General features: G+C 34.3%; 1 protein-coding gene across 1 annotated transcript in view; it reads left to right on the top strand.

Moving 5' to 3' along the window:
- Window positions 1-15,361, top strand: part of CEP85L (centrosomal protein 85L) — a 123,744-nt gene that overhangs the window by 94,283 nt on the left and 14,100 nt on the right. The window contains exons 7-10 of the mRNA XM_090279789.1: window positions 4,142-4,294; window positions 6,970-7,124; window positions 11,084-11,201; window positions 11,719-11,769. Of these exons, the coding sequence (XP_090135915.1) occupies window positions 4,142-4,294; window positions 6,970-7,124; window positions 11,084-11,201; window positions 11,719-11,769 (477 nt within the window). The remainder of the gene's footprint in view (window positions 1-4,141; window positions 4,295-6,969; window positions 7,125-11,083; window positions 11,202-11,718; window positions 11,770-15,361) is intronic.

Raw genomic sequence — 15,361 nt, 5'->3', positions numbered from 1 at the left:
GAATTTCTAGGTCATAGAGTTCATAGACTAGATATGTAACTTACAAGGGATTCCCTAAGTTCTCCCAAGTATTTGTACCATTTAACACTTCTGCTACCAATGTGTATGAGTTCTAGTTACTCTACATCCTCCCAGATCTATTTTGGATAGTGTGAAGGACTGAACCTTTTATAGAAGATCTGATCATTTCACTTACTTGGTTAAAACCCATTGATGCCATCTCATTGTCTTTAAAATAAGAATCAAATTCTTCCCATGACCTGAAAGATCCTGCCTAATTATATAGCCTTAGGCTCTGCCAGTCTCCTAGTACATTGTGTCATTGGTATAGTGTCTCACAGTTGCACACACAGGTTTGTGTCTGGTATCAGGGTCTTTACACAAAGTATCCTCTTTGCCTGGTATATACTTGGCTTCTTTATTCGCTCCCCCATCACCTATTTATTTTGTCAAGTCTCAGTCGCCTCAAGCCTTTCCTCTGAGATGTAGATACACTTAGAGCATTTGTTCTTTTTCTCTAGTGCCTAACACAATTTTGAATAATCATTGTTTAAAATATTTCTCTGTAAGCTCCATGAAGTCAGGATTGTGTCTGAATGTGTCACCAGCTGTGCTGCCTGGAATATTGAGTGAATGAATCAATTAATCAATTAACCAATCAAAGAATGAATCAGTGAATGCTTTCAAGTGATTTTTGCCAAGGGAAGGAAGTGAGATAACTCCAACAAAGGACAAGGGAAAGGGTAATAAGAGAGAAAGATCAAAGATGTCAGAGTGGGTACATGATGGAGCAGGTTCCTAAGAGAAATGGGGGAAGGTTGATAACAGATACTGGGATGGAAGAGGTACTCTCGGAAAGGAAGAGGCATTGCCTCTCTGTGGAGTGAAGCAATTAAGACTGGGCATGTCTGTGCCAGGGAAACTTGAGGAGGGTAGTGAGTGTAGGGGGTAGAGGGGGTAGAGTTTGTGTCAACTGCATGGAGATGACCTGAGTTCCTGAAGGGAGTGTATAAACTGGAAAACAGATTCATTGATAATTCATTGACTAAATAGCACTTTGAACCCACATGAGATTGGGTTGCACTCTTTACTTCTGCATTTAGTCTCTGTAATGCTGATCAAGACTGATTTTTTTGACAGAACAACATTTAATGTGATAATAATAAGCATAATAGTAATAGAAGTTATTTTATAACGAGTTCTTGTGTGTTGCAGACAGCTTGTTCGTGTGCATTATATGCATTTCTTATTTAATCCTAATCTTCAGGAAACCTGTAAAATATATCCTATATCCCCATTTTAAAAAATGAGGTACCCTAAGCTTTGAGAAAAGTAATTTGAGTAATTTGTCTAGTTGCCTGTAGATAGGAATTGTGTAAAAGCTAGGAGTAAAAGTCAAGACAATTGAGCTCCACAGCTGATGCTTTGGTTCTAATAATGATTTACAAAAAATTTAAGGGAGTAATTTCCTCATTAATCTATTTTATTCTTATTATTGTATTTAAAATGAAGGAAAATAAACTCATTTGTTAACCTCTTCTAAAACAGAGCCCTCCTGTTGCCTTTAAAGAATGGTCTTAGTGTTGCATAATACCCGCTGGAAATGAAAAACTTAACTTTTTACAAATAGAATAGGAAAAATTTATAGTTATGCCTCATTTACCTGGAGGCAATTACTGGAGACTTCAGTAACCTCTGTTAATCTGAAATAACACAAACCTTGAAGTTAAAAAAAAAAGAACACTAAAAAGAATTCTGATCAGTGAGCAGGGCTGGGAAAAAAAAACCCAAGGCTCAGTGGTTATGGCTTATCCACTTGTCAACAAATAACAGAGATAGTATCAAGTAGGAGAGTGTTGGCAGAAATTTGTGATCAAGGGCAGCAAACTTGGCATTACGGCAAAGAAGGCGGTTGACCAACCAAAGAAAAAGAAGGAAACTAGGACATCTTGGCATCGTCGAAGACAACATGACTGACCTATTCCAGTGGCTGCTTTTTGAGAACATTACTGTGTCTTACATTTAAGACACTTAAACAACTAAGTTAAATTAGGGAACATTTAGTGAAAATAGGCTGGTTAGTTATGTTTACTTCTCTAACTTACAGGTTTATTTGCTGAGGCAAAAGTAGGCTTTGTTGGTGTGCAGTCCAGGCACAGCTGGTCACTAGAGAATTTATGGGAACCTGGTTATTAGTAGTACAGAACCGAAAGAACATTGGCTTTAAAGTTCAACCAGACAATCTACCGTGTTTCCCCGAAAATAAGACAGTGTCTTATATTAATTTTTGCTCGTAAAGACGCGCTAGGTCTTATTTTCAGGGGATGTCTTATTTTTCCATGAACAAGAATTCACATTTATTGTTGAACAAAAAATCAACATTTATTAATATACTGTAGTCATGTCATCACAAACATCAGCATAACCAGCCAAACTCTGAATTCCATCAAGAATTTGAGGGGAGCTGTAGCAATGACTGCCGCTAGGTCTTATTTTCAGGGGAGGCCTTATCTTTCTAAGCTTGAAAAAGATTGCACTAGGTCTTATTTACGGGGATGTCTTATTTCCGGGGAAACAGGGTATGTTTAAATCCAGGCTCTGTCTCTGTGACTTGTAGTTAAGTCACTAAAGATCTCTAGGCCTTATATTCAAAAAGGGACTTGTGTTATGTGGTCTCTCAGGTCACCACCATTGCCAGTAGTCTGTGAGTTCTAATAGATCACACATCAAATTGTCAGACCAGCAAACGATAGAATTTGTCTGTTTTACCAGTTTTGCTACTTACCCAAGGTAATAAATGGATTCTGATGTTACTGATGGAATGAATGAGATGTGATTCATTTTTCCAATTGAAGTTGTTTTGATAAAAGTTGTTATACATTGGACCTAAAAGAAATTAGATAAGGCATGAAAGAAACTAGATTATAGACAAGGGTTGGCTTTAATAAAATTTGAAAGGACTATTCTATTATAGCACTCATTACTGGCATTTATTTCTTGGGTGAATATGGGAAAAGGCTGTAAAAAATTTTAGAACCCTATAAATTTCTAAAAGAATGTTAAGTGTTTGGAAGACTGGTAATTTAAGGTAAATATGATCTGGAGTTCACTTTTTAGGCAACAGTTTGTATAGACATATTGTTTTTAATTGATCTGAAGTATGAAAGAGCTTTAAATATAAGATGAAATTTAAAGACAGTATATTTCACATGCAAAAGTGAAAAAAATTACTACATAGAAATCTGAGGTCTGGCCTATACAAATTGGGATTTACTAGAATCATGTATTTCATCAATCCTAAAGTGACATTAATAGTAAGGCATACCTTTATTTTATGTATTTTTTAGAACATATGCTCCAAGCTTAATTATGACACAGTGCCTTAACACTAGTCTTAATTGAGGTATGGAATGGTCTGGCTAGTCCCCTTATCAGTTCCTAAGTATTTGATAACTTTAGTAAGTGCTCCTGGCTTTAATTGCGTTGCTGTAGTACATGATAAGTAATTCTTTTGCAAATTTGTTAGTAGGAGAACAGCTTTCATTATTTATAGGTATCTTCCTTTCTTAATTGACATAAACCATTTCAGTATAGCTTTGCAAGAAATAAGAATTGGACTCATTCCTCAAGAGAATGACTTGCTTCACTGGTTTCAAAACTAGATCCTGTGGATCTGTTTCTGTGTCTTGCTGAGTACCCAATAACTTTTTTCAATGCCAAATTATAATGTAGCATTTAAACTTAGCACATAGTTTCAACATGTACATAACACTGTTGAAAAGCCAAGGATATGAATAGCCTTGATCTCCCAAATTTGTACATATATAGGCATTACAAACTGTATTAAATAAATTCAATAAAAATATCATCACTACTACCTGGCTGACTGCAGTTTATAGGATACTATCAGTTGTAAAAGAAAACAAAAATTTCAAACCTGGATTTCAGTGGTATGAAAATTTGAAAAAAAATGTGAATATTAGAATTGATGAAATAAAGTAAATCTTATTTTAGTTGGTGGTGGTATTAACTATAATCTAGACCTTTTGGATAAGTCAATGATAATGTAAGATTAGAATGTTTGTTTTGTTATTATTTCTTAATGAGACAAAACTACTGAAGATTCATAATTTTTTTATAGCTTAAAACCAGAGATAGATATATCAGTAGCCTGAAAAAGAAATGCCAGAAGGAATCTGAACAAAACAAAGAAAAGCAGAGAAGAATTGAGACCTTGGAAAAGTATCTGGCTGATCTTCCAACTCTCGATGATGTACAGAGTCAGAGTTTACAGGTAACATGAAATAAAATGCTCTTTAAATTATATGGGAAACATGTTTTCAGGTAATGTTTTAGAAATGTCATAATTTTTATAATTTAAAATTTTAGTTATATATTTGTCTAATTATAAGTTAAATCTGCTTAATTGCTGTTTTTATAATTAACTTTAACAACTGTTCATCTAAGCATGAATAGATCTTTCTTGTTTTTCATGTTGCCTTCCCAGTGAACCTGTTTGCTAACTCTCTCACTTCACATTCTACTCTAAAAGGTAGTTTCTAAAGCAGTCTGACATACCTATCCCATACTCACACATGCGTGCACCACAGTCTGACTTCTCCCAACATTCCTTGGGATCCACAAGATTCACTAAGACCTTTTTTGAGTATCTTTCTAGATACTTGATTTACTTCCTCCATTCCTCTTAATTTTTCCACAAATTCTTTCTTATACTCTATGATCTCTATTTACTCCTCTGACTTCTTTTCTTACCTTTTTTCTTTCTTAGTGATACCCCAACCAAAGTCTTTCTGGGGCCTGTCCTCTTGAAACCTTATTTATAAACCACCTACTTTATAGTCTTTTTTTTTTTCAAAGTCTTTCTAATTATGGGGTTTTCAGCCTCGGCACTATTGACACTTGGGGAAGGATAATTTTGTTTGTTGTAGGATTCTGTCCGGTGTGTTAAAGGATGCTTAACAGCATTTCTGGCCTCTGCCTACTAGATGTCAATAGCACTGCTTTGTCCTTCCTTCTACCCCAAACCGAAAATGTTCTCTAGGAGGAAAGACTGCTCCCAGTTGCAATCATTGATTGAATCCATGTAGTGTCACTATTCTGCTGACTCTATCATTATTCTGCTGACTGTAGACCTACAACTGTTTAAATTAACTTACAACTTGTGAAACTAAAGGTAACTAAAGAAGGGAGACAAAAGTTTGCATGAGCAGGAACAGCAAGGAATATAGATTTAAAAACATGACTTCATACCACTTTACATACCCCATTGGGATGGCTAAATATCAAAAAAAGAAGAAAATAACAAGTGTTGACAACAACCATGGGAGGAATTAGATTCCTTATGCACTGTTGGTCATAATGTAAAATAGTAGCCACTATAGGAAATAATCATAGTTCATCAAAAATTAAAAATATAATTACCATACAATCCATCAACTCCATTCCTGTGTATACACCCAAAAGAATTGAAAGCAGTGTCTTGAACAGATGTTTAAACATGATGCAAATTTATAACATTATTTGCAGTAGCCAAAAGGTGGAGGCCACCCAGTCTCCACCAGTGGATAAATGGATAAACAAAATTTGGCATATACTATTTAGCCTTAAAAAGAAAGGAAATTCTGACACAGTCTCCAAGATGGACAATCTTGAGGCCAGTTTCCTAAGTGAAATAAGCCAGTCACAAAAAGATAAAATACTGTCTGAGGTCCCTGGAGTAGTCAAAGTGTGGTTGCCAGGGGAAGAGGAGAGAAGTAGATGGGGAGTCGTTAATGCTATAAAGTTTGCTTTGCAAAATGAAAAGAGTTCTTACCTTTTGTGGCAGCATGGATAGAACTGGAGAATATTACGCTAAGTGAAATAAGCCAGTCAGGAAAAGACAAATACCATATGATCTCAGTTATATGTGGCATCTAATGAACAAAATAAACTAATGAACAAAATTGAAAGAGGTATAGATACATCAAATAGAGCGACAGCCTTTGGGGTTGAGAGGGTGGGACTGGACGAAAGAAGGTGAGGGGATTAGCTAAAGGACATATGTGCATGACCCATGAGCACTGATAACAGTGTGGTGATTGATGGTCTGAGGGAAGGGTGGGTAAGGATTGGCTGGAGGTGGACGAAGTGGGAAAAATGAAGACCACTGTAACGTGTAAGCAATAAAAATAAGATATGTGTGTGTGTGTCTCACTTGGAAAAATTCTATTGCACAGAAAAAAAAGCACCAGAACTCATTGCCACGAAGACATTTATCGCCCTGTTATTTTAATGACAAACCGCTCCCTGCCCCTCCCCCCCACCCCCCATTGCCCCAACAAGCAAACAGAAGAACAACCTGGAGTCAACCTTGAGGTTCCATCAGAAGGGGAATGGTTTAATTCACCAGTACATCCATGCTATGGAATATTTAAATCAAACTGAAAAAAAAAAATGCTGCGTGTGTATTAGCCTAAAAATATTCATGATATGCAATATATTTAATGAAACAGGTTGTACAATTCCATTTTTGTAATAAAGAGGTAGGGGCATTCCTTCCTGCTTAAACTTCAAAAAAGAAACTTTGGAAAGAGTTCTGATGATTAGCTGCACAATATGTGCATGTATGTAACACTACTGAAATGTACACTTAAAAACGGTTAAGACGGTAAATTTTTTGTGCATATATTTTGCCACAATTAAAAATGGAATTTTTAAAAATCCCCAAATTGAGATCATTCACCTTCTCTCTGTGTCTTCTAGAAGTTTTTGACTCCATTCTCCTCTTCTCCATAATCCCAATTCTCCCAGCTCTCTTTTTGCAGAGGAGGAGAGTGTTATTAAGTAGATGAAATGAAGATAGTGTGATTTTTAACCGTAGTGTATGAATCCTCGATAACATTGTAACAATTTCTAGTGAAACACATTTAATATTTCATGTTTTATGAACTTTAAAAAATTTCTTATTAGCTGCAGGTTCTAGAAGAAAAAAACAAGAATTTGCAAGAGACTCTGATAGATATGGAAAAAGAGCTTGAAGAGGTAAAAACACAGTGCCAAGAGAAAGAGGCACAATTAATATGTCAGAAGAAGAAAGAGAAGGAGTTGGTAACTACAGTTCAGAGGTAAGGAAACCTTCAGTAGTTCTTCTGTTATTTTTAAGTTGTTTATTTTTCATAAAGCATTTTACTTAAAATACATAAACTTATAATTATTATTCTGTATTATTCTTATCTTAAATATGTCCTATGAAGAACCAGAAGCATTGTATCATTAAAACAGGTTGTCTCAGTTGTTATTTAACATTTTTTAAAAATAATTTGTTTGTTTATTTGCTTATTTATTTATTTTTAGAGAGAGGGAAAAGGAGAAAGAGAGGGAGAGAAACATCACTGTGTGGTTGCCTCTTACTTGCGCCCCCAACTGGGGACTTGACATGCAACCTAGTCATTTGCCCTGACTGGGAATCGATCCAGTGACACTTGGCTCGCAGGCTGACCCTCAGTCCACTGAGCCACAGTAGCCAGGGTGTTATTTAATATTTTGATGCAACATACTGACATCTTCTCAAAGGTTTTAGATGAGAACAATAAAAAAAATTATCTAATGTCTTTCTAAAAATATAAGTAAAAATTCTAAATAACAGAAAGAGGGAAAGAGGGGCAGCCAAATACTCAAGGTACACTCCTTAATGAGATATGTCTAAGTGAGGCAATCGGCCCCCATTGCACCTACTGTGGAGGAACAGATAGGACTGTTTGCTACAGAGCTTCCAAGTTTACTCAGACTCTTCTGTTTTAAACCACTGCAGTTAGAATTAACAGTGAATATCATTTGTTAGTATATTTAGCTAATATATTTAAGCTGGGAAGCATTGGATTCCTGAAAAACATAGGTAACTATGTTATATATGCATGTACATGTAATCTCTGTAAAACTTAATAGATTATCATTCATAAATAGATCAAATATCCTGACAAATGAGACAACAAAGCAACAAAAAACTAAATTTCAGAGATACAATCTCTTCCTGTTTGTATCAGTGATATATCTCAGTGTACTTCCAGCCATTTAATCAAAATCTGTCTGATAATTCCAAGTTAGTATTGTTTTACTACTTTCAGAGCCTTAAATATGCCTTGTTCTACTTTTTTATCTTGGATTTCAGAGCAGAAAATTCCAGTTTCTAGGTTAATTTAGTCTTCAGTGCTTCTAACCTAAGCTCCAAAAAATTCAGATACTTTTGACTCTACCTTTTCTTTTCTGTTTCCTGCTTTCTTGCTCTTTAGAGGACCTTTACTACATGTCTTGTATCTTATCTCTTGTCTCAGAATAGCTTTCTGATTTCTACTAATTATACTCTGTATCTTCTTCTTTCATTTTACTGATAAAATGAAAAGAGGTAATTATTCCTGTTGTTTTATAGGAAATTATGATGTAAACTCAAGCTGTATTGTCTTATGAATATAGAATTAGGAACATCTGAAAATAATCTGAATGTATTGTTACACTGTATGCTTTTACATATTTAATGTGATTTTATACCTTCTTTTTTATTTAGATTTTCTCTTAGCTTTTTGTAGAACTCTGAGCCTACTATTCTTTATTTGGAAAGACAGTGCAGTGTATTTCACAGTACATTATCCCATTCTTAATTTTATTTTGATACTCTCTGATATATTATCAAAGGAAATTTCTATTTCAAGTAGGTGCAAAGGACCAAAGAAGGTCTTCTATATTCTTCAATACTTGTATGGCTAAGGTGTCATTTGACTTTGGGGCAGGAGTGTTATTTCTGTTTCCTCAGCTGTATGATGTAGTATTCCTTAAGTTCCAGAAGAACTGCAGATGTATATGTGACTTTGAATTATATCATTACAGCTTTCTGTTTTGTATAATATGTCTAAGTTTTTTGCTTTATGAATACATAATAACTTTAGAGATTTCAAAATAAAATAAGAAAAATTTTCTATTAGAAATGAAAATGTAAGTAAATATCTAGGGGTGATCCCTAGTAATGCAGTAGTTGGTAAGTTGGTACCTTTGCTGATCAAAAAATCTATTACTGCTCCAAGTGAGCATGCTGTATGACATAAAGAAAATGAGAATTGATACATGAAAGGAAGCTTTGTATTCTTCCACGACTGAGAACATTTTTCCCTCCTTTATAGTAAGCTCATCTTTTAAAATAGGAAGACCTTAAAAGTCTTATTTCTTTTGGAATGTTTAAATATATAGTTGTGCCTTCACACTGCATTTGGAAAAAAAGACTCATTCTGAATTAGAAATGTATTTTTCACTTCTGGACTGAAAAAGCAAATATTTTTTTATGACAGGTAATATATTACAAAGCAGTATGCTACATTTGTAGTACATTAAAACTTCTTTGGTGCCATTATTTACCAACACTTCTGAAGCCCTATTGTATCATTAGGATGGCCAGTTCTTTGTCCACAATCTGGATATGATATTTCTTCTTTTTCTTTTTGAATTTTGAATTTTAATAAGTGTTATTTGAGCCAAACTGTGGACATTGCCAGATAGCAAGATTTCAAAGGCTCCTTTCTATTTTTTTAAATTTATTTTCCTTTTTTTTGAAAGACAGGAAACACAAGATAGCCATAATACTTGAAGAAAAATAATGAAAATATCAAAATCCAAATAAAATGAAGTCTATTTCTTTTAGTACTCAACAACTCTTGAATATGATCACAAGCTAACTTAGGTATCTGGATGTTATATTTTGATTTTGGGCATTATTGTAAATGGTATAGTTCCTTTTAACCCAAACATGACTATTTTTCTTTTCTCAAGGATAACTATCCCCTCCTTTATCCTTTCATTCTTAATGTACCAGAGCATATTTTGTCATTTCCTCTTCCAAATGCAATTCCATTCCACGGATAGCATGAGAAACTATTAGGTCAACTAATAAATGTGAGGTCTGTCCAGAAGGTATCCAGCCATGTAATATGAAAACTAGAGGCATTTGTTGAAGAAGATATAAGATACAAGAAACATTGTATATAGGGCAGTGACATGACATTCGCCTTCAAAGTAAGCACTTGGGACCTCACACAGTTCTCCCAGTCACCATCCGCTGCCCTGTTGTATTTTCCTGAATCTCATCAACAGTCTAAAATCTCTTCCCTTTCAAAGGTGATTTTAGTTTTGGGACAAACCAGAAATCTCAGGGCACCAAATCTGGGCTGTGTGAGGGCTGAGTCACTTGGGTGATTTGATGTTTCTGCCAAAAAACTGCACAAGACATGATGCACGAGTGAGGGTGTTGTCGTGATGAAGCTGCCAGTCACCGGTTGTCCATAGCTGCGGCCTTCCAAATCATTCGGGTAATTTCTGTGGAGGAATGTTCAAGTCTAAAGCAAAATTTGACACAGATTCGTTACTCATTCATTTTGAATGCTATCGGCACACAGTACATATGCTCACTCAACAGTGGCATCTACCACTCCCACTGACTAGTACAGTGAAGTTGTCATTGTTCATGCATGCACATTCCAGTCCACTCTCCTTGGCTGCCAGGTTACATCAGTGCTGTGCAAACCATTCTTGTTATGTTAATAATGGCTGGATTTTTACTGAACAGACGTCATATATTATATTGCTGCTCTTATTAATGAAGGAGAAATATAATTCTGGTTTAGGCAACAACTATGTTTACAAATTTTTCTGGAGCTCAGAATGAAGGACAAAGATGTGTATTCATATTCCTACGCTTCCTATCACCATCATCTTAACCAAGTAACTCCGCTTTTGGTGGGGAAAGGTAAAGAAGAGGGTTTAGATTGCAGAGCTCAGACTAGGGTAATGAGGGCCTATGGATGTCATGTACTGAGCAAGTCTTGACTCTGGCCTCATTCTTGAAAATACAGCTTCCTATATATTTCTTACTTGCATGAAATATAAGGACTCAAACTTATTCATATACTGTGTGTAGATTTTGATTACTGGTTGACTAAAAAATGGTCTAGACCCTAAGAAGGGGCTTCATTTATGTTGAAGTCTTCTACCAAAGTCAGCACATAGAGCTTATTTTCTTTGTATAATTGTCTTTCTAAAACAGTTTGCAGCAAAAAGTAGAAAGATGCCTTGAAGATGGAATTCGCCTTCCTATGTTAGATGCAAAACAGCTTCAAAATGAAAATGATAACCTAAGAGAACAAAATGAGAATGCTAGTAAGGTCAGTACATATCTTTGATAATAAACATGAAATCTATACTATATGGATATGTTTGTCTAGATAAATAATTTATAGTTAATTGATTTATATTTTAGCTAATATTTAATAGCTGGTGGAAATTTTATTTTGAATATTTTTATTTGGAAAGATAATAATTGAAATAAGTTTGAATAAAAGGCAAACTCAGGAAATTATATTCTTAGCAAAAAAAAAAAAAGGTATCTTTTTCCTGCCTAAATTATTCCAAATCTGTTTCAAAGTTATTTTTATAAATTGCATTAGAGAAATTTTTGATCAAGAAGTAGAGGAAGTATTTTGTAGTTTTATATATGTGTGACCCAAATTATGTGGCTATTTAAAGGATACTTGGTATGAATACTTCTATTAAAATATTAACACCCTGATTTTTAAAAAATTTATAATTCCCTGTTATTATCTTTGTTCTCTTGAAATACTGATACTTTTAAAAAGCAATGGAAAAAACTTGATTCAGACTAATATATTTTCTGTGTTTTAGATAATAGATAGCCAACGAGATGAGATTGACAGAATGACTTTAGAAATACAGGTAAAGAATGTTCTGTGCTTCTTTTAATTTAGATATATGCCAATTAACTCTTTAACGGTACACAGCCTAAAAACTATTAAAGCATATATGTATTTTTATGAAGAGATTAATAGTTTTTTAGAACAAAAAATGCTATTCAGTAAATCAGTTCTTCAAAAAATTGTGATTATTTAGCCCTTACTTGTTCTGTTTTTAATTGGGTGTAGTCCACCTCTGCTACTAAGAATACATTTGGTTATGATCATCAGTGATCTAATAATTAAAGACAATGGACTATTTTTTAGTCCTGTGAGTACAAGAGTCTTCTCCTTCTTAATATATTATTCTTTCTGTATTGTCAAAGTATAATACTTTGTTTACATTTTGTGTCTTTACCTTCTACTTAGAGTCCTGATAGTAGAGAAGATGGTATATTATTTGCATATCCAGAGTTTAGAGTATTTGACCCATAATACACAATCTTAATTTTGTGAATTAAGTAGATTTTTAAATTCTTTTCTTGATTTTCCATATTTACTGAGGACTTTCATATGTGGCAGGCACTGTTCTTGGCACTAGGAGTTCATCTTTGAACAAAGCAAGTTCCTGCCCATGTTAGTGGGGTGAGATGGAGAAAATGAAATACAATATCAAGTAGTGATATGAGCTGTTTTAAAAAGTAGAAGGATTAGATGCAGTAATCATGAAGTTTTACCTGAGAAAGCAATATTTAAACAGATCTGAATGAAGATAAGCAGGGGAAGAGCATTCCCGGCAAAGAGAGCAGCCGATGTCCTGAATGTGCCCGATATGCTCTGGGACCAGCAAGAGGGCTGCTGTCCGGAGTGCAGTGACTGTGAGGTAGATAGTTGAGAAGTGACAGTAGAAAGGGTCACATGACATAGGGGCATATGTTCTTTGTATCGGTATTTTATTCTAAGTATGATGAAAGCCACTGGGCAAATTTTACTACAGACTCATAGGTGGAGAGCGGATGACAGCTTGTGGGGCGGGGGTGGGGGGTTGCTTAGGGGGTGAAGGGATTGAGCAAAAAGGAAAAAGGCTCATGGACATGGACAGCAGTGTGGTGACTACTAGAGGAAGGGGAGTATAAGCAGACTAAATGGTAATGGAAAGTAATACAATAAAGATGAAATAAAAAATATAACTGAAGAAAATAAATAATTTTATACCTCCTAATTCTAATATTACTTCTTTAAAATGGAAGTAAAAAGGAAAAAGTAAATGGTTTGGGTGGTAGTCTCTTCTGATTGTCTTTTGGCCATAGTGGGCCAAAAGTAATTTTTCAATTTAATCAATAAGTTTGTGGGCCTGCTGGATGGAGTCTCAGAGGTTATATTTCTTAATTTTTTATCCTACAGACATAATTTAAGTTGAATCCCAAGATGATTGGGTTTTCTTAGCTATTATTATTTTACCTATAGACCATAATGAAGGGAATTTACTTTTCACTTGGTAACATTTTCTGAGAAGTAAATCTAGGAAAAGTTATCTTAATCCAAATTAAGGAAAGTCAACATTGTCCTTGGGCATTGAAGTGTTGGTGGATAAGACTTATAAGATTTTGTTTATTTATCACATGCCATCTCTCAAATTATAGATGTTCAGAATATATTTGTATTAGTTGAAATGTTCATTTTTTTCCATTTGTTGAGGCATTTTAATACAATTTGTTCTTACACATTAACCAAGTCTTTTGCTCACATTCAGATATGTCATGACCATATGTAAACAAATATGTAGAAGAATATGTAATTATATGCCCTTCTATTCTTTGATTTTAAAATGCTTCAGTAAACATTCTTTTATTTCTTAAAAATAATTAGAGAATGGAAGTCAAATAATGAGATGCACTTATTTCCAAATATTTGGGACCAAACAATACAATATACTCATTAATTATATCGTCTTGTGAAGCAATGGTTTCTCTCTCTCTCTCTCTCTCTCTCTCTCTCTCTCTCTCAGCTTTTTTGGCTTTCTGGTTCTGTCTAGTATGTAGTTTGTTCACAAAAACAGAAAGCAAATGTTGATAGCTGGCAAACTTAGCTATATTAATCAAGATGTTATTTGGACAAAAAATTATAGATGGAGACAAATATGCCTCAGTGAGAACATTTTTCAACTTTGATGTTATTTATTTAAACTTGTTATTTTTTGAAACCTCATGGTTAAAAAAGCTGGTTTCGGTTTGTTATTTGGTGGTTTGTGATGGATATAAAAGGTGTGTACTCTGTAAAAAGCTGAAAATATTGCCTGTTCTGAAAAATGAATGCTAATTACTTCCTTCGCTAGCATTGGAAACCACATAGAGAATCCTAAAGAGAACACTTAGGTTAAAAAAGTATTTTTGTTGCTTTGTACTACAGATAATGGGCATATTATCAAGTTGCTGCATATAACAGAGCAGTTCCCTTCAATTACTAATTCTTTAAAGCTGCCTGGTTTTTTCCCACCAGCTTACAGAAAGAATGGCCAACCTTATGCCTGTGTTGATTATGTCTTTCTCATATGCTATGGCTGTTTTTTAAATTTCTTCAATTCCTTTGCATAGCCAAAATAACACAAAATACTTTAGTAAAAGACAAAAGATTTATATGATCTGAAGAGAAACCAGAGTATACAAAATACTTTATAAAGGATAGCAGAGAGCTTCCCAGCCATTGTTAACATGAATTATGCATTTTAGCTCTCAGTATAGTATTAATTTTATTTAATACTAAATACTAAAATTTCACAGCCATTATAGATTGCATGTTCTTTGATCTTCCATAGTGTTTGAGAGTTGTTCTGTTTTAGAGTAGTAGTAGGTGAGTAGACAAAGCAAACTTAGCATTATTAGCATGCCATGTTGTTTACTCCTTTTTTTGTCACTGTAGACTATTGAAGAGACCAAATTTAAGTAGTTTATTTGACTGATTTGGAGTATTTGGAGAATCAGTATTTTGTGTTAGGTACAAGCAGGTTATTCTACGGCTTTAAATGTATGACAAGAGAAAAAAAATATCCCTTACCATGTTCATTTTATGTCCAGTTTATAGGAGATAAAAATAAGGCAGTTACAGAGTGAAGATGCTGTGTTTAAAACACACCTTTACTAGTTTACCACCTTGCACCAGAAGTCAAATAAATACTTCTTTGGTTTAGGTCAGTGGCAAGTTTATTCACAACTTTGAAAGTGGGGGAGGAATCAGTCTTCTACTAGTTGTATAGAAAAAGTAGTACTTCCTATAAAAGTATATGCTGAATTTAAAATTGAGTTGAATGCTGTAAAAAATACAGATTTATCTACTATTTTGTTCAACTGTCAAGATTATATTGTTAACTAGCATGGAAATCTCGTTTACTCATTGATCCTTTAGAAATATTGCCTTTCTTTACATCCATGAAACCAGTATGGCTGAATTGGATCCTTTCCCTACAGGTTTTTCTTCTGTCATTATACAATATAAAAAGGCATTTTTCAGTTGAATGTTCTCCATCATTTCCATAAACATGGCTTCAGTCAGTGTTGAATGAGTTATTCATTGGGCATTGCCTTCCTTCCAATTAGCCCTCAAACGCACATTTCACCTACATAAACCTGTCCCCACTG

This window comes from Furipterus horrens, unplaced genomic scaffold, assembly GCF_987537825.1.
Source record: "Furipterus horrens unplaced genomic scaffold, mFurHor1.1.pri manual_scaffold_6, whole genome shotgun sequence".
In the NCBI taxonomy this organism is placed as follows: domain Eukaryota; kingdom Metazoa; phylum Chordata; class Mammalia; order Chiroptera; family Furipteridae; genus Furipterus; species Furipterus horrens.
Note: the sequence above shows the minus strand (reverse complement) of the source record. Positions and strands in the feature narration are given on the sequence as shown.